At 40.0% G+C, this 22270-nt stretch overlaps 3 protein-coding genes across 4 annotated transcripts in view; 2 read left to right on the top strand and 1 right to left on the bottom strand.

Annotated features, from left to right (window-relative positions):
* The window catches only part of LOC145997198 (uncharacterized), a 304738-nt gene that overhangs the window by 144445 nt on the left and 138023 nt on the right, over window positions 1-22270 (bottom strand). The window lies entirely within an intron of this gene.
* LOC145984083 (uncharacterized) lies at window positions 14032-15360 on the top strand. The gene has a single exon (XM_083117487.1). The coding sequence runs from the start codon at window positions 14032-14034 to the stop codon at window positions 15358-15360; it is 1329 nt and encodes a 442-aa protein (XP_082973613.1).
* Window positions 15377-19300, top strand: LOC145984089 (uncharacterized). The gene is made up of 2 exons (XM_083117499.1): window positions 15377-17276; window positions 18828-19300. Exons 1-2 carry the CDS (start codon window positions 15377-15379, stop codon window positions 19298-19300), a joined length of 2373 nt encoding a protein of 790 aa, XP_082973625.1.

Raw genomic sequence — 22270 nt, forward strand, 5'->3', positions numbered from 1 at the left:
AGGTTGTCTACGATGTAATATATAAGGATTAATTTCATTGTCATGCGTTGCTACCGATTTCAGTGAAGCCAGCTTCCGTGGCGGAGTGGTTAGCACAGCGCGATACGAAGCCAGGGGTCCCGGGTTTCCCGGTCTGGGCATGCATATTTGTTAGGGTCCTTTTATCAGGTTCATTGTACCGGTATCATTACTCTTCCTCATCTTGCGATTAGCCAAAGTGGCAGAAGAGCGAAGTAATGTATAACAAATCAATCAATCAACCGATTTGAGTGCAATAAAAGCTGAAAATAGTCGCGAATTGGTCATATTTGTGCGTTGCTCTGGTTTTAATATTGTAATATTCTGTTTAGTTTCGTTTCTCACCTTGTCATGCTTGTATTTTATTTCAAGTTAGTTTTTAATAAACGCGTCAGCGCTTAGGCTCCATGCAATCTTCAAGTCAATGGCGTATTTATGGGGGAAGTCCAGGGGTTCCGGATCCCCCGATAGACTTACCAAGTACAAAAATTAATAATGATGAATATGCAATAATAAAATAACTAAAATTAAATAATGAAAATATACTTGTTGTTTAATCGAGGGTTATTTACTTCCGCCAAACTTATTGGAAGGCAAGGGTTATATTGGGATCATACGAGTTTGAATGACAGTAGCAAAGAAGATTTATGCAAGATTTAATACTACTTACAAAGTAACATTCATAAAATATCACCAGGAACTTTACTTTTCGTTAACTGGATCAAACAACTTTTTTTGATATTCAATAAATATTGAATTCTTTATCTATTTCACATTAATTTCCTTGCAAGGCAGTTATGTTTAAAAATTTTGACGACCTTAACTATACGAAAGCTAGGTAATGAATACGTGCTGTTATATCATTATCCTTACACCGTCCTTTTACCAATTCATGTAATAAAAATATACTATTAATTAATTTCAATATTGTAATTACGGCTATAATTAATTTAATATAATTAGAGTTAATTTAATTTAAACATTATAATTATTATTATGAGACACTTTGTTCGGACCCCTCCCCCCCATCCGAAATATACACTCCTCACAAAAAGTTTGGAATATTGTTATATTATGCACAGCAAGTGTGGAATATTTTTATATACTGGTAATAGGTAATAGTCACGGTGGCATATTCTGCGAAACGACGCGAGAACGTCCAGCAGACAGATACCATGAACTAACTAACTAACTCTCTAGCCTTCTTAAACCCGAAGGTTCATGGCTGCAGCAACACAGGCCTTCCATCTTTCCCTATCTTGAGCAAGATCTATATACTCTTTAATATTCCAAACCGATTTCCCTTAGGTCCATCTCAACGTTGTCCCTCCATCTTCGTCTTGGCCTTCCTACAGGTCTGTTACCATCAGGTTTCCCAACAAGAATCCTGTAAACTCCTCTTTCCTCTCCCATTCGTGCCACATGGCCTGCCCACCTAAGTCTTCTTGATTTAATTATTCTAATAATATCTGGACATGAATATAAATTATGTAGTTCTAAATTATGTAACCTTCTCCACCACCTGTCTCCTCATCCCTTTTAGGTCCTAAGATTTTCCTAAGGATATTATTTTCAAATACTCTCAATTTATGTTCCTCTTTCAATGTAAGGGACCAAGTTTCGCATCCATATAATACTACAGGCAAAATTACTGTTTTGTATATTTTAACTTTTAGTTTCTTTTAAACGAGAAGACAAAAGTTTATGAAGAGAGAAGTAACATGCATTTCCTGAATTAAGCCTACTTTTTATTTCCTCTTTAATATAATTTTCATTTGTTAATATTACTCCTAAGTATTTGAATTTGGAAACTGGTTCAAACGAGTTGTTATCAATAATTAGATTTTGATTATTACCTAACACTTGGTTTCGGCCTGTAAGCATATATTTAGTTTTCTCTTTGTTAACTTCCAAACCTATCTCTTTAGCAGTTTTGAAAAATATTTTAGCTTTATTCTTAGTTGTATTCATATCATCCCCCAGTAAGTCTATATCATCTGCATATGCTAACAACTGAGTCACACCATTTAATTTTAGTCCTTCTTTAGTTTCTTTTACCTTCCTAACAGCATATTCTAAGGCAAAATTAAAGAGCAATGGAGATAATGCATCTCCTTGTTTTAACCCATCATGAATTGTAAATTTGTCAGACATATTAATACCCACACGAATTTTACTTTCTGTTTCACTGGTGCATATTTTTATCATACTAACAAGCTTCTTAGGTATTCCAAACTCTATTAATATATTATATAATTTATCTCTTTTGACCGAATCATATGCTTTTTTGAAATCAATGAATAGCTGATGGACATTTTGATTATATTCCCACTTTTTTTCAAGTGTCTGTCTGATGTGAAAAATTTGATCTGTAGTTGATCTGTTACGTTTAAATCCACATTGATAATCACCTATAATTTCATTAGCATATGGTGTTAGTCTTGTTAAAAGAATGTTAGACAATATTTTGTATGTTGTTGAGAGTAGAGAAATTCCACGGTAATTATTGCAGTTCATTTTATCACCTTTTTTAAACACAGGAACAATTATGGATTCTTTCCACTGTTGAGGGATTTCTTCTTTATTCCATATTAAACAAATTAATTTATGAATTTGACATATTAATGAATTTCCACCATATTTAATTAACTCAGCTGGTATTAAATCAATGCCAGGTGCTTTGTTATTCTTTAGCCTTTTAATAGCATCTTTAACTTCAGTCAAGTTAGGTTCTGGAACTAAAGGTTCTGCTGTGTGGACTTCATTTACTTCTGATTTATCTCCTACATGGACATTTAAAAGGTCATTAAAGTAGTTCTTCCATCTATTTAGAATATCGCTTGGGTCAGCTAGAAAATCACCGTCTTTATCTTTTATCAAGTTTACTTTAGGTTGCCACCCCTTTCTAAATTCATTTACACCTTTATATAAATCTCTGATATTTTTATTTTTGCTGTGTTGTTGCATTGCAAGGTCGTGTCTATCACCTATTGTCAAATGTAACAATATTCCAAAGTTTTTGTGATGAGTATATTTCTAGATAAGTAATAAGGGGGGCAAGCTCCTCATCGACGCCAAGAGCAAGAACAGAGCTCACGAATTGAAACAAACAAAATTTAGGTTAGTACTTTTCCCCCAGAGGCAATTCCTGATCAAGACTAAAAGCTGAGGCTGCAAAAGGACCCTCAACACACACAAGGAGAAATACACAACCCTTCGGAGCGCCTTGGCTGTGGGGTAAGGCGTTGCAGTCTCGTTAACCTGGAAAAAATAGGTTGAAATTTTCATAGCCCATCGGATAAAGGTAGTTATTTTCTCCGCATGCATTACACCTAAAATCTTCAGAACCTAGTGCCTGAACCGTTAATGCAATCAATGGGGATTTTCTATTGCATTCAACTGCACAAAAACGCACCGAGCCATTATGCAAGCCAACACAAGGAACTTGCATAATGCGTGCGCTTTTTCCTCCAATTCGTGGAACCTGGAATTCTCCCTCTTCTCCAGAAAAGTGAATCATTGGGAATTGCGTGCGTGCTCTCTCCTTCCTTGGGAGTGAGATTCATTACGTGTGGTGGGGATTATTTATTGAAATAATTTACATGCACAACTGGTTTGGACATTTCACACGGACACCGTGGTCATAAAAAATTCAGAGATGCGTTTCTAGGAGGAACCACAACGCTTTGAGGTGGAAACCTTCATGGCAGATGTCCACGACTGTACCGCAGATTTCCCCACAACTCTTTTGCAAATGTTCCTTACAAGCGCATTGAATAATTGAAAAGTTAAGAATGGAAACATTCAAAAAGTAAAATCAAACCAAAGACAATAAAAAACAATGTACATTTTATTGTTTTTGTAAAGAGAAGCACCCTGTATAGAATACGTTCATTGAGCTCTCTGAAACTAGGCCTGCACTTCCTACTCCTGGCATTTTAGCAACATTTATTTTCAACACACACACACACACACTCACACACATAATCGCAGACTTTCGTGGCGAAGTGGTTAGCACAGCGCGCTTCGACGCAAGGTGTTCCTGGTCCGAATTCCGGCTTCGGAGTGGGTGTTCTTTTTGAGTGTACCTTCATCAATTTCATCATATCATTACTCATCCTCATCTTCGCGATTAGCCAAAAGTGATAGAAAAACGAAGTTAAATAAACTAAATTAATCAAAATCTCAAACAACAGTCGAAACAACGAACATCTATAGACAAGGGTGCCCGCGTGCCCGCCAGACCCACCGAGATTTCTGGAAATAGCTAATGTAATTCGAATGATGAAATTGTAGCAATATTGTATAACAAAAAAGTATTGTTTTCTGTAACTTACAGGCCGGAAGTAACTAAGCACAAGCTTGTAACTCCAGCAACTATTATTATTATTTTAAAACCCTTCGGCACTTAAAACATAAATCAGAGATACCATGGAGAACAGTAAATTAAGTCGTCTCTGACTGTGATTGATATCTGTGCATTGCGAAAAAGTACAAAAAAGACAAACTATTGTTCATGAACAAAGTGATAGATGTTTATGGGAAGGAAGCAAGGAGAATCCAGTTTCTATCTGAAGAAGACTCGAGTCTGACTTGTATACAACGCCAAATAGTATTTTCAATTTAATTGAATTTTATGAATTAGAAAGTAGTAGTAGTAGTATTAAGTCATAATAATAATAAAACAACATCAATAATAATAATAATAATAATAATAATAATCATAAAAGTTTCTATGACTCTACCCCCCTGAGAAAAATCCTGCGGGCGCCTTGTTTATACATTATTTCCGATTCAAGTGCAAGATCTACTTGACTCATGAGTACAAGGGTGCGGCTAAAGAATACTGACAGACGTGGGGTGAGAGAAAGAGGGAAGAAGGGATTTCCCTGTTTACTTCAGGAGTTCATAAACATATGAGCATCCGGTGTTGCGAATAGCGATCCGCTCCATGCACCGGGGCACGTAGCCCCCCTACCCCTGACTCCTGCCTTCCGTTTCGCACACTGACATACATGAGCGCCTGGTTGAACGCCCGCACACATCCACATGCATGGGACGCCCACACCAAGGTCGCCGGCGCGAAAGTGTCGCAAGCGCTCTCTCCCGCTGTCTCCAGTTTTTGTCTCTCCCATCTTTCTTCCGCGAAACTCTGCCTCCGCACCGGATCTGAATCACTCCTCCCGTCCGAGGGTGGAGGGGAGGACATCTGATCCTCTTTAGCCTAATTGAAATGTTATCTCTGACGTCATCGCAAACTGGGCGTCAGCAATTTTACGTTACTCCCGATTTCCGCCGATTGCAACCTGGAAGGCGAGGCAGGTACGATTTTTTAATCCTACGCACTACGGATCGTACGACAGAAAACTACGTCACTTACGACGAAGAAACAGGAATTTTGTTGTAACACTCACCAGGAAAATAATTAATACTGCTACGTGTAAGGTCATGTCCAGTGGGGTGTTTTAAGAATTTCCAGGGGGAGATTCCAGTAACTTTTTCGAACAATACACATGACATGGCATGGCGCCTGAATTTTCAAATTAAGTTATAAAAAAGTATATTTTTTTTAAAATTTTGAGTTGGCTTGTGGAAATTTTCATTACCTTTTTTTAAAAAAATATCGAGTAAAGTGTGTGTTTTTAATGTATTTGATTGGTTTGCTTTATTTTACTTCTCTGTTTGTTCCACTTTTGGGTAATTTGATGGGGATAACTGATGACAGGATGAAATTGATGAATGGACACTCACCCAGACCGGGATTCAAACCCGGGACCTTAATGTATTTGTGTTTTCTATATCACGTGCTTACTAAAATCAGAATAATAACATTTTTGCACTGTTACTAGCCGAATTTTAAATTCTGCGGTGAAATGGTAGGGAAGGCCACTCTGGCGTAAGAAGTAATTACTTTTAATCCAATCTTGTATTAATTAATAAACTAAATGCTTTACGCTCAAGTTTCAAAATGTTATTTTAATTGTTCTTATGGCTTTCTTAGATCGTATTTGCTTGCTTCTGAGAAATGACACTGACGCCTGAATTATTTTAAGTTTTTTCTACCCCTGTATAAAGCACTCTTCCCCTTCAAAGGGTAAATTATCCAGAGTGAGTGAGGGCTGGGATAACTCGACCGTTTCTCCCTTGTTTCTTTCCTTGTATTTGTACAAGCTCAATCGAAATATTTTATGTTTTTTACAAATTATTTTTCTATAACAGTGCTCTTATTATTTTGGTTATTTACGTTGTTTTTCTAACTTTTGCGGTAATCGTGATGACTGGATGAATGATGAACTGATAAAACGGATGATGGAATTAAACACAATGATACAGCCATGCCAAATCAGGGCTCGAATCTTTATTGGACAGTACTTTAAAGAAAACTTACGTCACGTAACTTTATGAATTAAACTTTTGTCAAACTATTGCAAACTTCGGAAATTTCTGCGCCTTAGTTCAATGCAGCTCCTGGTGAATATCCAATCTGATATTTCAAATCATCTCCAAATCTGGCAGGAACTCGAAAACACCTTGTCTTCATTTAAATGCACTGTCACTTGCAGTGACGTTTCCATGCGGGTTGATGGAGAATATAACTCACCCCCTTAAACTCGGATACCCACTGTGGTAAAATAACTGCAGAAGGCTAAGCGTGTAATTTATTTATTTATTCTTTTTAAATTTCCAGTACATCAGAAGCCATTTTAAACCAGAAAAACAACAGTAAAACAATATACTACGATTAAAAACACATAAAACAAACAAGTCGAAACAGTGCCAAGGTAAACAGATCAGTTTCACAAAAGAATTACTTATTTACAATTTTTCCTAGGTTGGTGATAAAAGACTAATATGAATTGAATATATCTATTTGGTTGGAGATGATATTGAACTGATTCTGTAGCCTATATGGAATAGTGAACGTTGTTTGAGTTAGAGCCTGGGAGTTCTAGTGTGGAAAGTTTCCATGTTCTGTGTTTTGTGTCTAGACACTCTGAGTGAGAGTTCGTGGAGAGGGATGCTGCATCTTAAGTTTCCATTTATGATCTTGTATAGCAATTTCATATCTGCAACATCTCTCGAGTTTCTGGAGTATTAATGCGCAGATTTACAAGCAGATCTCTCTTAGGCAGGTGTCTCAGGGCAGGCACTCTATATCGAACGATGGAGAGGAAAATGGTGAGAACGCTGTCGATCTTGGAGGTATGAGAAGGGGCAGCCATGTTCCAGATTGAGATGGATAAAGAACGCATGTGATTAATATTATTTCAAGGAGTAATTTTGTTTTACTATGAAGATGGTTGTGGTGGGCTTCCGCGTAACTATACTCGGTGAGAGTCCTGAATTTCCGGTTGCCCCACTACAGTGGGAAGCTACTCGAAAGCAATAGGCACAGACTGGGTGTCGAAAGGAGAATAACAGCGAAGATGGGAGTCGAGATCTGTAAGACCACTTCCGGTCAGCAGGTATTGATGAGGTTGGCTTCGATGTGAACTGTTTCTGAACGCGTCGCTGGAACGGTGCAGCCAAGTTGCATCCCGTTTGAATCGCTGTCCGATTGGCCCCGTTTCCAGAGTCCTCTGCCACCTTTTCACATTGGGCTTCCCAGGGTGGGCAAGATCACGGAGGCGTACGTGATGGATCATTTGCCCCCGATTAAGTTTCCAGGCAGGTTCCATCCTTTCACGAGCCTTTTCTGCGTGAACTTGCAGAGACAACTTTCACCTGGCAATCTTGTTTCATCTGCGTTCTTTCTTTTATCTTCTTGTAGATGGTCATGGTTCTTCATATTTCTTTTCACGCCATTTGTATAAAATATATTTCTACTTTCTGTTTAAGCCGATTGGAACTATGAGGATGAATTATGAAATGGATGAAACATAACGATAGACTCTACCCAGAATCTCTGCCTTCAACATACATATTAGTTTCTATCTTTCTATACCCTGTCCCAGCTATCTCTGGAGCAGGCGAACAGAAACAAGTCCCTGCGCAATTAGTGACGCGAGATGGCTCCACCAACGAACACGTGAGAAGAACGGGATTGCGTGGAGGGGAGGAAAGCGACTGCAGTTACCAGACTTCGACCAGCGTCTACTGCTCCACTCTGCCCACTCGATTCCCCCACTTCTCTGCCGCTATGCGCAGCCTTGCTTAGAGATACCTGGGGCAGGGTATGTACGTCTTTATGTAAGAGTGAAACTACGCGGTGCAACAGCCCTTTGAAGGCCAAGTGCTAAGTGGTTTTTCATTAGACGAGGCGTGGTCAGTGACTAACATCGCAGGGTCTTTTTGGCTGTTCAAATCGGAGACCCTACTATTCTCTTCAAGTAAATCCCTAATTCTCAAAACCAAAATTTTGGAACTCCGACCGGGATCGAACCACGTCAAAATCGAGAGCGATAACTCGTTAAGGGAAATCCTCTTGTTTGCAAAGTGCATTCCGCCTGCTATAAATCAAAGTCGTGGACATTAAAATATCGTTTTACAATCATCCGATAACTACGAGAATTTAGCACTTACGAGAGTAATTCAATAAGAATATTATGAATAAATTATTTACAACGGTATTTACAGAACTTGAACTGCTTCTCAACACACTAGTTCACCTGTCCACAAGTATTTAGCACTCGTATTTATGCCTTTATTATATTCATGACAAAGTTGGCAAATTACCACCCTTTGTGTGTACAGGAATATATTTTAGATAAAACAGAGAAGAGTTAGTTGGACGTTCCGAGTATCTCAACTTCATCTTATTTAATCAGTACTATCAATATTTGTACTTTAGTCTTCGATAAACAATGCATTTAACTCAAAAGCGAATTATAGGCCTACATTATATTATTATTATTATTATTATCGTATTGTACAAACCCTGGCAACCGTGTAATGCACACAATTTTTTTCCTGAAAAAGTGGGTCGATTTCTAAGGTGATACCTATAGCTTTTTAGAACTAGTATAGATCTTTCATAGCAAGGGTGTTTTCGAAAAGGTCATTATTACTGAGATGTATGGAAGGCCCAGTGGATCCTCAACTACCGGTGCCTGCAATCGAATATGTCGGGTTTATTTTGTCACAACGTGCGTAACTGACCACTCCAATACCCCATGTGTGAAAACCGAGTATTCCTTTGCACCGGAATTCCTGCCCGGCGTGAGTGGCTGAAGGGGGGGGGGGGGGGCGTGCCCCTAGCGTGACTAACCCCGCCGGCATTCCACCTCTCGAAGGCGGGGGCCTCGGAACGACGCGACGTCACAGATACGTCACGAGTGATGTCATACCGTGACCACCCCCGCAGCACTTGGCGGGATTATCTCATGCGTTCCCGGATGCGGGCGTTTGTTTGTCTTCCTCCCCAGCCATCGCTCTCACAGCTCTGATTTACCTTAAATGGTTCCTTTAACGTTTGCAAAACGGTTGCATCAAAAAGTTTTGTGCCTTCCTGACAGAAATATACTTTTTTCTCTCCCCGAAAGTCCTCCCAATGCTGGGCGAACACTGATATTAACGAATTTTCATCACTTGGAAATCATATCCTGGCATAATATGTATTCCAGTCTGTTGACAATGCAATGTGGGTTGCCTCCCTGTAAGGCTGCCAACTGTTTTTTCTTCGTTGTGTTGCTTAACCCTAGCTTACCCGTGCCATACGAGAAACTAACTTACTCACAGACCCACGCTTTTTTTATCACTAAAATTCAAGAAACCATTTTATTATTGAATCAATGCTTCCTTTGCTGATTATATATGTGCAGTCGAATTACTATAATTAATAAAAACTAATTACCAATTATTGCACGAGTGTCTCACATATATTTTATCATTCACTAAAACTCACAAACACCATAATACATTTTTTTATTAATGCCTTTTTTGTTAATAGAGGCGCAGTTGTTTAGTAAATATAATAATTACAATAATTGCCATCATGACCAACCAATTGTACACTGTCACTGCAATGAGTGTGTCCAATAATACACATTCAAAATTATGCCTGATAGACCAATCAAGTGTATTTTTCCTTCCATTTTTATGAACAAAAGTAATACAGAAATATTGGCAACATCCTAAGGAACGATATAATTTATTTTCAATTTTTTATAGAAATTTTCACAGTTGAAAAATCGCAAAAATGAGGTGGTGGGCCTGCCAGTCCCCTCTGGTAAGCTAGTGTTAATCCACTGTGTACTCACAGAGAGAGAGTGAGAGAGAGAGAGAGTGAGAGAGAGAGAGAGAGAGAGAGAGAGAGAGAGAGAGAGAGAGAGAGAGCTCGTGTACGTCGGTGATTAAGGTTCCCGATTATCCATGACTCGAACCCAGGACTCCTGGATTCGAAACGCCCTATGTACCAACTACTGCCGAGTAGGTTAGGAAATGGACCTGAATTTATCAGAATTACAAAACAAATTGGTCTTAGTAAAAAAAAATGTTTAGCCATCATTAAAGCATATTTTTGGTCAGCAACTTCTATTTGTTCATCATTTGACACAAATATATATTTCTATGTACTAGTACCAACTACAAGCAAGTGTGCCTGACTTAACTGTTATAAAGTATACTAATATGGAATGAGAATAAATAATAATATAAATAATTTATTGTAAGAGGGAGCAATGCACTAAAGCAAGTTTTGACAGTGTTGATAACCACAATTACACCACCCAGATTCATTAGCCACGATTATGTGTTTTGAAATGTGAATGGCTGTGACAACTGTGGGCTCACGAGACGAGTTCTTTTCGTCCGAACGGTCAATAGTCTCCGAACGCTTCCCCGATATCCGTCGAATTGAAACCTCCCACGCCTGCGCATACACTATCATCAGTCCCCAAACTGTCGCATTAGTCACCCAGAACAATGGACCGCGAGGGAAGAAAGAAAACGCGAGAAGGAAGGAAGTGGAGAAAATTAGAATGAATATCTCCAGCAATTTTCTCGGAGAGAGAAAGGAAATTATGGAGAGTCTGGGGTCAAGAGATCACGTTTAAACCTTGCGTACTCTTGAAGTTTCCCACCCTCCAAGCAGCGTCAAGAGTAAGATATTCTATTCACCAAATTTCACATGGGCTACGGAAGGGTGCGAAATCCTAGAGGAACAGCCCCCCCGTCCCCGCTCACCAACAGTCCTAAAAAAAATTCCCACCAAATTTTTCAGGCGGAGAGTTTTTGTTACAACAAGGGAAAGCAATTAGTTCTAGCTTAATATACCCTTTACTAGTACTAGTATTTATTTCTCATCTCATGTGCATTTATTTCTCATCTCATGTGCGAGTCCTCGGTTGTGCGCACTACACCTATTTTATTACATTACCATAATTATTTTCTCTCATAGTCTACACCTTCCCACAAATTCCTTACAGGTGTTACCATACAGCACTTCATCTCCCTGATGGTTTGTAAAATTACCCCCACTTTTTCCAATAGTTCTATGTTCCTTGGCACTTCAATTGATTCGAGTATTCTTTCGCACCTTATGTTACGTATCTTCTCCTCCTGCAGAACACGCGTGTCCTGACATAAAAATACATGTTCTGACCCATCATCACCATCGCGTGTCTTCATCCCCCAGCATCATCCACGCCAACTTCTTTCCATGCTTACCTTCCTGATGTACGCTAAAGAAAATACCGAAAACGCACCCAAAGAACGAAGGATTAATGCATGTCAGTGTTTGCGAGTGTTGCATGCTTTCTCTCTCAATCTCTCTCTTTAGAGACAAGAGACCATTACTTCGATCTACACCAAGAACAACACATGCACAATAAAACAATAATGCAAGACAAATATAAGTATGAAATCTAATTGATTGATATGAATAGAGAGCAAGAGCTATACAAAAACGTATACATACTAAACCATTTCAACTATTTTGACATTTGTAAGCAATTGGCAAAGGAATTACTTTGCTACTTATATACATGTATATCGGCCTGCGTATGGGACCGGTGACCATGGTGAGGAAATTGGGGAGCTACGAATGAGTAGCGTAACTCGATCATGAAACCTCTGACGTCATCGCTGTGCCTGGCTGAAAATATGCGGCGGCTGAATTGGAACTACCATCCACTTATGCCCGTGATTGTACGTACAGTCAGCGGCAAGAAAATCCAAGTCTCGAGTCTGCCACCTGAGAACCGCTCAGCTCGCAACGAAACCAGCGACAAGGCTTCGCATCCCCTTTCCCTGGAAGCAGGGGGTTCCCTGGAGAAGTGCAAAGTCATCATTGGTGACATTGCAACTGCTTGTCCGGTGACGTAGGAAGTGGAGGTGATGCAACCACGTACAACTACTTCCGCACTTCAGAATGTTTCTGCTGCGTCGAGTGGGTCCATTCATGTAGACGACATAAAAGAAGGTGACAACATTGATGTGAGTCACAATCACGGATTTCTTTCGTTCTCCGACAAATATGTCACCCATCGGTTTTTCCATACGCCCCTCTCCCCTCCCCTCAGTTCCTGTAAGTGAACTCCGATCGGCTCCTTTGAACGGGCGGTGGTTCCCAGACCTCTCCCATTCATCAAAATCCTGTCGGTTTCCTTCATTCGTTATTATGGTCAGGAACCAAATGCATGTTTGCTTTTCATTAACTACATGCTATAAAATCACGAAGTCGTTTATCATTCTGGTGCTGGGGGGCCTCCCCGATGGCGTAGCGGTAACGTCGTTGCCTTGCAATCAAGGGATCCCAAGTTTGATATTGGGTGGAGGTACAGTCACCGGTAAAAAAAAAAAATGGGACACGCACATCCTGAAATCTTCGTTTCTCTGCAAGGCGTTATCCGTGTTGGATAACTTTACGGCGATGAGCAGACTTCAATGGCAACTTTTCAATCAAAAGTTCTTCTATCGCCGTAGAATTAGGCAACACACACAACGTATTGTAGGGAAGTTGGCATTTCAGTATCTAGGTGTTCCATTTCTATTGCCGGTGACTGTACATGGTGCTTCAAATTCCACTTTAAACTGTAGGTCCCGTCTCGATTAGCCTTGCAGTGCATAACGTTGACAATACAAAAGCTCATTCTGGTGCACTATAGGCATGGCCGCTGAGGCAAATTACCGTCAGTTTGAGTAAACGATTATTAATTAATGAACGCGGACTCAAAGACGGCATTGATAATAAATAAAATTGAAGAAACTATTATAATTTGTGTATTTTTTTATAATCTACGTTTCTTATAAATTTGTACTTGTTATTTTATTTTCCCACCTTTAGCTAATCGCGACGATCAGGATGAGTGATGATAAGATGAAACCGATAAAGGAACACTCACAAGGAACACACAGGGCCTCCTAGGTGGAGTAGCTGTGACGCCGCCGACTTGTAATCAAGGGGCCCTGTATTCGACACCTCGTGGAGGATGAAACGCACCGGGTTCGGCGTTGCACCTCCGGCACAACGTTGCAGTTGCGGTAAACTCAGAATCGTACATGACTGCAACGTACCGGGTTCGACGTTGTGACGGTGAACATTATTCAGTTTTACCCATGATGTTAGCTCTTCTCTAGCCGGAGATATGATGTTCAGACGAATTGTCATTCTTATTAAGCTTGTTGCCATGCAGTGTACGCATGCGCAGTGTGAGTCCGAGTTGAGTCGTGAGACGACGTACGTGTGTTGTACGCCTCGTCATATTCGTGTACATTTGTGTGGAAACCTTCATTATATTTCGTGTTATTTACGTGCTTCATGTTATTAAAGTATAAGTTAATCTACATATATGTTTCATTTGCACCAGAGTGAACTGACATACGCGAAACCACACACCCAGGAACTAGGAAGCTATTCATGGTCCTCCTATGCCCGGATAAATGGTTGATTCGATTCGTTACGGCCCCGTCATCCATTGTGTTCCCGCTGAGAAAGTGCGCCTTATTAACGGCTTTGTGTTTGAGCTTTGAGAGACAGTGTTTTTGTGCTTACCGGCAATTCTGTGCATCGTATCCTTGCCGGGTGTGACTGTGATCTTCGTGTATGTACTTTACGTGTTTTGAGACTTAAATATGGAGCAAATACTTTCAAACAAACGTCTCCTCAAACGTGACGTCACACGTTTAGAGAAGAAATTGGCGGCAGATGATCTCACCGAAGGTAATATTTTAGTGTACATAGACAAAGCATTACAACTGACAGAAGACATTCAAAAACTGATCCGTGAAATCTCAGAAAAGTGCACTGACGAACAGTTTGAGCAATATGATGAGGAAATTGGTTCAGTGCAAGACAGGCTCGACGAAGCATTGGCCAAGTTATACATCGCGAAAAAACAGCAAACTACCGTGACCGAGACAAAGACAGTGAGTGATGTGCGTCTACCGAGGTTAGATTTGCCTACTTTTACAGGTAATCTACAGCAGTGGCTTTCTTTTAGAGACTTGTTCGTGGCGTCCGTACACAACAACGCGTCACTTTCGCCCGCGCAAAAACTGCAGTATTTGAAATCGAGCGTCCGTGGTGAACCCGCGTTATTGTTACAGTCTATAGCGATAACCGATTCGAATTACAAAGAAGCATGGGACATTCTGACTAACAGATATGAACAGAAACACGCGCTAGTGAACGACACAATTAAGCGGCTTGTGTCCCAACCCTCATTACAAACTGAGTCTGCTGTCGGCTTACGCAAGCTGGTTGACGTGACAACAGAATGTGTTCGAGTTTTACGTGTGTTGGACATTCCAGTGCAGCATTGGGACGCTATCCTAGTGTTTCATACCGTGGAGAAATTGGACAGTACTTCGAGGCAACAATGGGAGCTGAGCGTGTCGTCCGAGCAACTTCCTACTTTCGAACAGCTGAGCGGCTTCCTGGACAACAGAGCGAGAGCGCTCGCAGCATCTGCATCTTCCAAGGACCCGAAACCAGGATCCCAAAGGAAACCCTCCACGTCCCACAGTGAACCCAGTGCTAGAAGAAGTGCTAATTCATTTCACGTGTCGTCCTTTTGCCCTATGTGTCGAGAATCGCATTTTTTGAGTAAATGTGAAGAATATATGAGCCTATCTGTGCCAGAGAGGGAAGTGTTTGTGAAATCGAAAGGCTTGTGTTTCAACTGCCTTGATAATTCCCATTTTGTGGATAGGTGTACATCAGGCTCGTGTAGGTCTTGTGGTAAGTCTCACCACACGTCTATCCATCGTAAAACTTCGCAAAGAGTTAAGGTAAGTGGAAACGTGGCAACGCCGCAAGTGGTGTCGCACATAACAGCTGATACGCAGTGTGACGCAACGCGTGTCTTGTTACCGACTGCTGTTGTGAGAGTAAAGGCGCTTAATTCTAACTTTGAAGCCAATGCTAATGAAATCTGGGATACAACTACTTACAAACTATGAACATGCAAGAATTGGAATGCTCTGTAAGGGAACTGTCACGAAAGTGGCAAACAGCATCGTGTTAGTTGCATTTTGTGGAAATGTGAAGGGCCGTATAAATTTGAAGAAAAAACTCCATAAGGGGTATAGGCTTTCTGCAAGCAATTTCTACGTTGGACAAACTCTAAAGTGTTCGGTGCTCAGTTGCAATCCAGAAGAAGAAAAGTTGCTGTTGACACTTGACCCTGAGTCACAAGAGAATTTACATGCATCTGAAGCAGGAATCAAAATTGGGAAAGAATATGATGTACATGTTTTGAAAGTGGATGCCATTGGTTTGATAGTTCAAATTTGTGGTCAGAACGACACTGGAGTTATTCCATATCACCCTTCTCTTAACGAGTGTGTTGCAAATGTTTACCAACAAGGGCAAAAGTTATGTGGTGTAATCTGTGTGACTATTCAGCATAAACCTTTGTTTACGAGTAGACAATTTTTAATACAGTTCTTAAAAACACATTATGATTTGAACGGTAAATTTACATCGGGCCAAATAGTTCCATGTATAGTGCAGAAGTTAGGAGAAGAAATCACGTTGAGGATACTTCATAATAATTCAGTACAAAAAATATTGCCAAAGAAGATAATCTTGGATGATTTGAAAGTCAGCACATTGGAAGATTCGAATCTGCAGAGAAATGACGTGTTGATGGTGAAATTGAAAAGTGTACAAAATGATAAAATTGCTGCTATCAGTGTCAAAGTATCCCACTGTTGGGATGGAAAGTTGCAGTCATGTGTGGACTTATTGGAATCATACCTGTTGACTGTTGACAAAATAACCAAGAGTTGGCAAGAGAGAGGAGAAAAGCTGACAAAATATTCTGCTGGTGAATATATCAAAGGAACTGTGGTGGAGATTTCAAGGGATGTAGTGCTTCTTGACGTTGAAGGTGTGCAGGCCATAGCTCACTCTTCCCTAATCCAAGGTGTAAATTTAGAAAGAGGGGATGTAATTCCAGCTAAGGTGTTGTTCGTCAATTTACCCATGAATTGCCTGGAGGTGTGTGTGCAGTTGCATACCACGAACAAGGTTAAGAAGACAGAAGGTAACAATGAGTTGCCACAACCAGGAACTGTGGTTAAAGCCGAGATCATTTTAATTAAAAAGGACTTTGTTCTGGGTGTCCTGAAAAATGGCAGTTGCAAAGGGCAGTTGGTGCATCTTCTATCAAGACAACATATTAATGATTATGTTGGAAATTTTGAGGGGTATAGTCTAGGAGATACTTTCAAAATCCACGTTGAAAAAGTGGTGAACAATAAAATCATAGGAGTGCAAAGAAAAACTCGTTTAGAAATGGAGAAGGCTAACAAGATGCCAGGAAAGAGAAACCATTCAGATGCATCCATTTCAAGGGAGGCTGGTAGATTTATTAAACTAAATAACAGCAACAGTTTTGAGGATGAAGAAAATGCAGATGTGAAACCCAGTAAAAGAAAGAAATCAAAGTCAGAATCAAGAACAGAAGAATCCAGTGCTGACTCCCAAATTTACGAGCAACAGGATGCTCCCTCGAGTGGAGGCAATTCTGAATGTGGCACATTTGTTAAAGCAGAGGCTTCAGAGGTTGAGGAATGCAATGGTTTGAGTGCTTGCCATAAGATAAAGTCATCCAAGAAGAAGAAGAGCACTAACATGGAAGATTTGGAAAATGTGAAAAGGCGAAAAACATCTAATGCAGATGAAGTTGACAGTAGTCAAAATAAACTTAGAAGTATGAGTGAATTTAACTCTGAGACAGTAAATGGTGTTTGTGAGGAAAGACATTGTGCTGAATTACCTGTGTTACAGAGCATACAGTTACCGCGATGCTTAAAATGTAGAGAACCAACTTTGTGTCAACTGATTGGTTTTTGTGATGCCAGTGAGAAAGGTACATGTGCTATTGTGTATCTACGAACAGTATATGATGACAACGTTGTTACAGTCAGATTGTTAGTTTCGAAAACAAAGCTTGCTCCCATAAAACCTGTAACATTGCCACGTTTAGAGTTATGTGCTGCTGTGTTGTTAGCCAAATTGATTAGTGTTGTGCAGTCATCATTGTCGTTGCATATAGACGATATTTTCCTTTGGTCTGATTCCCAGATCACCTTATGTTGGATTAAATCAGATCCATCCAGATGGAGTACATTTGTTTCGAACCTAGTTTCACTCATTCATGAACTGACGAATCCTCAACAGTGGTTTCATGTGCGTTCGAAAGAAAACCCTGCGGACATTGGTTCTCGTGGTGCTTTTCCTACACAGTTGTGTGAAGCTCATTTATGGTGGAATGGCCCATCATTTCTTTATTTGCCTGAGTTGCCTATGCATGAATCATCTACAGTGGAAAGTGAAGAAATAAAAAGGGAGGAAAGAAAAACAAGGATTCGCGTGCTGTTGAGTACAACCTTTGACACTAAGGAGTTATTGCAGAGATTCTCATCATTCTTGAGATTGATACCTGTTACTGCTTGGATGTTTAGATTCATAAGCAACTGTAGAGCGCCATCCATGCAGCGAAAAGAGCAGAGGTTGACAACCGAAGAGTTATCAGCTGCGACTGAGTTTTGGGTCAAGGTCACCCAACGTGAAGCTTATGAGAGCGAGGTTAACTGTTTACAAATAGAACAGGAGCTCCCCTCATCCAGTAAACTTCTTTCGTTGAGTCCATTCATTGACAATAATTGTGTGTTACGAGTAGGTGTGCGTTTACACAATGCTGATGTGTCTTCAGATAAGAAACATCCTATAGTGTTACCCAAAAATCATCCCTTTACTGAACTATTATTGAGACATGAACATGTGAAAAATCTCCATGCAAATCCGCAACTGTTACAAGCTATTGTGACACAAACATATTGGATAGTTGGGCTTCGAGATATGGTTCGTAGCATAGTGAACAAATGTGTTATTTGTAGACGTGTCAAGGCTATTACAGCTAAACAATTGATGGGAAGTTTACCGCCTCCTAGAGTAAACGAAGCAAGACCTTGTGTTAACACAGGCACTGACTTTGCAGGTCCCATTTCAATTAAGTCTGGATTTTTGAAATCACATAAAATAATCAAGGGTTACATTGTTTTGTTTATATGTCTTTCTACTAAGTGTGTTCACATTGAAGTTGTATCTTCAGCAACTACTAATACTTTTATTGCATGTTTGAGACGTTTCATATTTCGTAGAGGAAAACCTGCTAACCTGTATTCTGATTGTGGTACTCAGTATGTAGGAACTGACAAACTATTGCATAAAATGTTGTATTTTTTGAGAGAATCGAACCATAAAGAAACTGTGCATAACTTTCTGACAAATGAAGGAATCAAGTGGCATTTTAATCCCCCTTCCTCACCTTGGTTTGGCGGAATTTGGGAAAGTAACATAAAATGCATAAAATATCATTTGAAACGTGTTGTGGGCAATGCTGTGTTGAATTTTGAAGAGCTTTACACAGTATTAGTGCAGATAGAAGGTTGTTTGAACTCTCGTCCAATCAGAGCCATGTCAAGTGACCCCAATGACCTGACGGCACTTACGCCAGGGCATTTCCTGATTGGCGACAACCTCCTTAACATTCCAGAAGATGATTTCACCAAGAGCAAAATTAACTGCCTGACGCGTTGGCAAAGGTGTCAACAAATCGTGCAGCATTTTTGGAGAAGATGGCATTTGGAGTACATATCTGGACTTCAAAGTAGACCGAAGTGGCAGAAGAGATTTCCTAACCTTCAAGTCAATGATTTAGTGTTAATAAAGGAAGATAACGTACCCACATTGAAGTGGAAATTAGGTAGAGTTATCGAAACTCACAAAGGACAAGATGGTTTGGTAAGAGTTGCAACTGTTAAAACTAAAGACGGTGAACTAAAGAGGCCTATTATGAAGCTTGCACCTCTACCAATGGAGAAAGTGTAAATATGTAACCAGAAAGGAAAATTGTGTTTATTGTAATCTATGTATTCAAGTGTAATATGTTATATTGTAAAAGGTAATAATTATTGTGTATTCTAATTTTGGAAGCTGATCTTCCAAGAGGGGCCGTGATGTTCAGACGAATTGTCATTCTTATTAAGCTTGTTTCACTGCACCTTGTCGTTTTTGAAGTTCCAGGTTCGAATCTCCTCTGTAGGCATCTTGGAGAGGGAGGACAGGGACCATTCAATTTTTTTCTCCAGTGGGGAATATGGGTCCTTATTTTCCTTTCAGGGCATTGGGTCGCCTCTGTGCTGACATGGGGACAATAGGGCATTAATTTAAAGACTCAAGGAACAATTAAATCTGCCTTCCTATTAAAAAGTAATATTACCAAGTAACTGATATTTATTATAAGCTTATAATGGATAAAGCTTAGTTAAACGTTATTTATTTAATTAATTACTTTAATAAAGCTAAGCTAAATACAGTAATTAAACACTGCTTATTTCTCCCTTAATGAAAAATTAACTATCGATGAACATCACCCTTCGTACAATCTACCTGGTAGGCCAAGAAATATTGCTATCGCTCGTATAATCTACCAGATTACAAGCCCTCTTGTAATCTTAAGCACCCGTGTGCTAGCAATGCTGGACTATTTGCGGGAGTAGAGCTCAACCAAGAGTCTTCGAAGAGTCAACACAGAACTAACTGGACCGGGCCGCGTCGCTGCTTATATACAATTCTGAGCGCAGCGCCAGCGCCTCTAGTGGATACTTGTGAACTATGAGAGCGCTGCTTAACATTGAGGGCCATCTATGCAAGTTAACAATGAACTATTAGAACAAAAACGCTCCCTAGTGAGATATGGTAGAACTTCGTTCTCTACCAAGCATACCAGTGAAATCCTATGCAGAACCGATATCAAAACAGATAACACAATGCTATTCAACAATACAAATAACAAATGCGTAACTTTGTAACGGTCTAGCAGGATCGTTGCAAGGAACAGGGTGTTTCAGACCCCACTTTAAACTGTAGGTCCAGTCCCAGTGCATGAATGTGTCACGTACCCGCGTCCGGCTCCTTGGACACCTCAGGTATCGTTACCTTCTATATCGGACTCTTTAGTAATACTGAGGTAACACCTAGTCCGTTGCTAGCGATACAGGTCGGAATTTATCTGTTCTGTCCTCAAACAGATTGTGTTGATATTATCTGATTATTTTATGATGATAATTTTGCTCTTTTCTAATCTGAACTGGATAACATCAGTTCATGTAATACCGTTATTCCAAGAATGAGGTTTGTGTAGATCTTCTTTACGTTGCTTGATCCTGTGGAAATACTAAAACTCTCGTTAGCGGTGACAATTAGGTACCCCTGGGCCGCCTTATTCCTGACTCTTGCTGATGATTATGAAACGAAAGATGCTGTTCGGGTTTAGGTGAAGACCTCGTCCCCCTTCCAGGTTTCCGAAGTGATCCTCAGACAGCTAAGTCTACGTCTCGAGGGCGAAGACCCTGTTGACGGGACTGTTGGACAGAGAGCACACGGGGTGAAGACTCTATAGCCTACTATGTCTCTGGCTAGCTGTAACTAAGTAGTCTTCAACTGTTTGAGGGTTGCTATGCTGATAATTTAGTCCTCTGCCTTTCTGGCTTTCCATAATTTGTAAGTAAGAGATAATTATCATTCTTTAATTTCTAGCAATCTTCTGAAATCATCATTTTCTTTAACATTTGCAGTTTTATAAAATTAACAAAATATAATTTGTCTGCGTTACCAACGAAATCCACAAAATGTCCATTTCGGAAAGAGGCCGTTGTATAGGAGCGTCCTGATTCTTCGAATACGATAAAGTAACGTTCCTATAGGAGAGTCCTTGTTTTACCTATGACAGGAAAGTCGAACTTATAGAGAGGTACCTGTCAAATGTGGACTCTAAAATGTGGAACAAACAACGCGCATGGAAAGGTAGGGACTCGAACCCGGAAACTTCGGTGTCGAGATCGAAACGCTATACCACTTAACTTGCTCGGTCATAGATCCTGCGTTAAACGAATGCATAGTTGAGGAATACCGTGATGCGAGTACCTGTTACTATTTCAGCAATTTCTGTCTGACCTATGACACATTGATTTAACATGGAGGCCTGTCATTAACATTCTATGCAGGTAAAAGTCACAATTTTGGTCTTTGGCTGGTCTACTAAATTGTATTAGTATCATTTTACCGAAATTTCTTGGCAAATATATGGGAAACAACGCGCTCTTTTGAAAATATGGTTTCTACAAAAGTAGATTTATTTTCGTACGAGGAATAAGAATAAAAAAAAATGTAAAAAAAATGTTTGATCTTCAAATGACCTTGAAAACGTGCTCTCATTAAAACTACATAATTACATTCGCTTTCCTCCTTAAAGTCGAGTAATAAACCTCTTTGTTTGTAAGATATATTTCGCAGTACCAAATTAAATGGACCAACCACCTCGTACATGAAATTGCCGGTCATAGTAAATTTTGGATGAGAGATTTTGAAGAATTTTCCCTGACCACAATATTAAAACGCTGACAACTCTTTAGTGCCTGTCATAGTGTGATTTCTCAAATTATCAGTGCCTCGTTTTGGTATATCAAATTCCGGCTCTGGTTGTAAAACAGCGAATTCAACGCCTCCCCATTCACATGCTATTGCGTAACATGCGTAGATGGCAGCACCTAACTCGAAGGTCGTTCGAGTAGAAAGCGGAGAAATTCTTTCCGACAGTGGTGAAATTATTACGTCAGGCGGAGAAATTATGCGTCTATAAAGAAAGAATGTTGATCCTGTAGAAAGGCCTCCGGAAGGGTCATTTGGGAGACCGCCATCGCGTTTCCGGTTTACTTTGGAAGGTCAAATCTTCGAATCCCCGATGCCCAAACTGTGTGTAAGTAGTGTTGCCCACGGGACGAGACGGGACAGGCTTTT

Source organism: Lepisma saccharinum, chromosome 1 (genome assembly GCF_977018435.1).
Source record: "Lepisma saccharinum chromosome 1, izLepSacc3.1, whole genome shotgun sequence".
In the NCBI taxonomy this organism is placed as follows: domain Eukaryota; kingdom Metazoa; phylum Arthropoda; class Insecta; order Zygentoma; family Lepismatidae; genus Lepisma; species Lepisma saccharinum.

Bases quoted from the DNA above. Each gene is read 5' to 3' on its own strand.
- LOC145984083 (XM_083117487.1), top strand. From the start codon at position 14,032: ATGGAGCAAATACTTTCAAACAAACGTCTCCTCAAACGTGACGTCACA.
- LOC145984089 (XM_083117499.1), top strand. From the start codon at position 15,377: ATGCTCTGTAAGGGAACTGTCACGAAAGTGGCAAACAGCATCGTGTTA. The intron at 17,277-18,827 runs GTACATGTGCTA...TGAATTTTGAAG, and splicing joins TTGTGATGCCAGTGAGAAAG to AGCTTTACACAGTATTAGTG.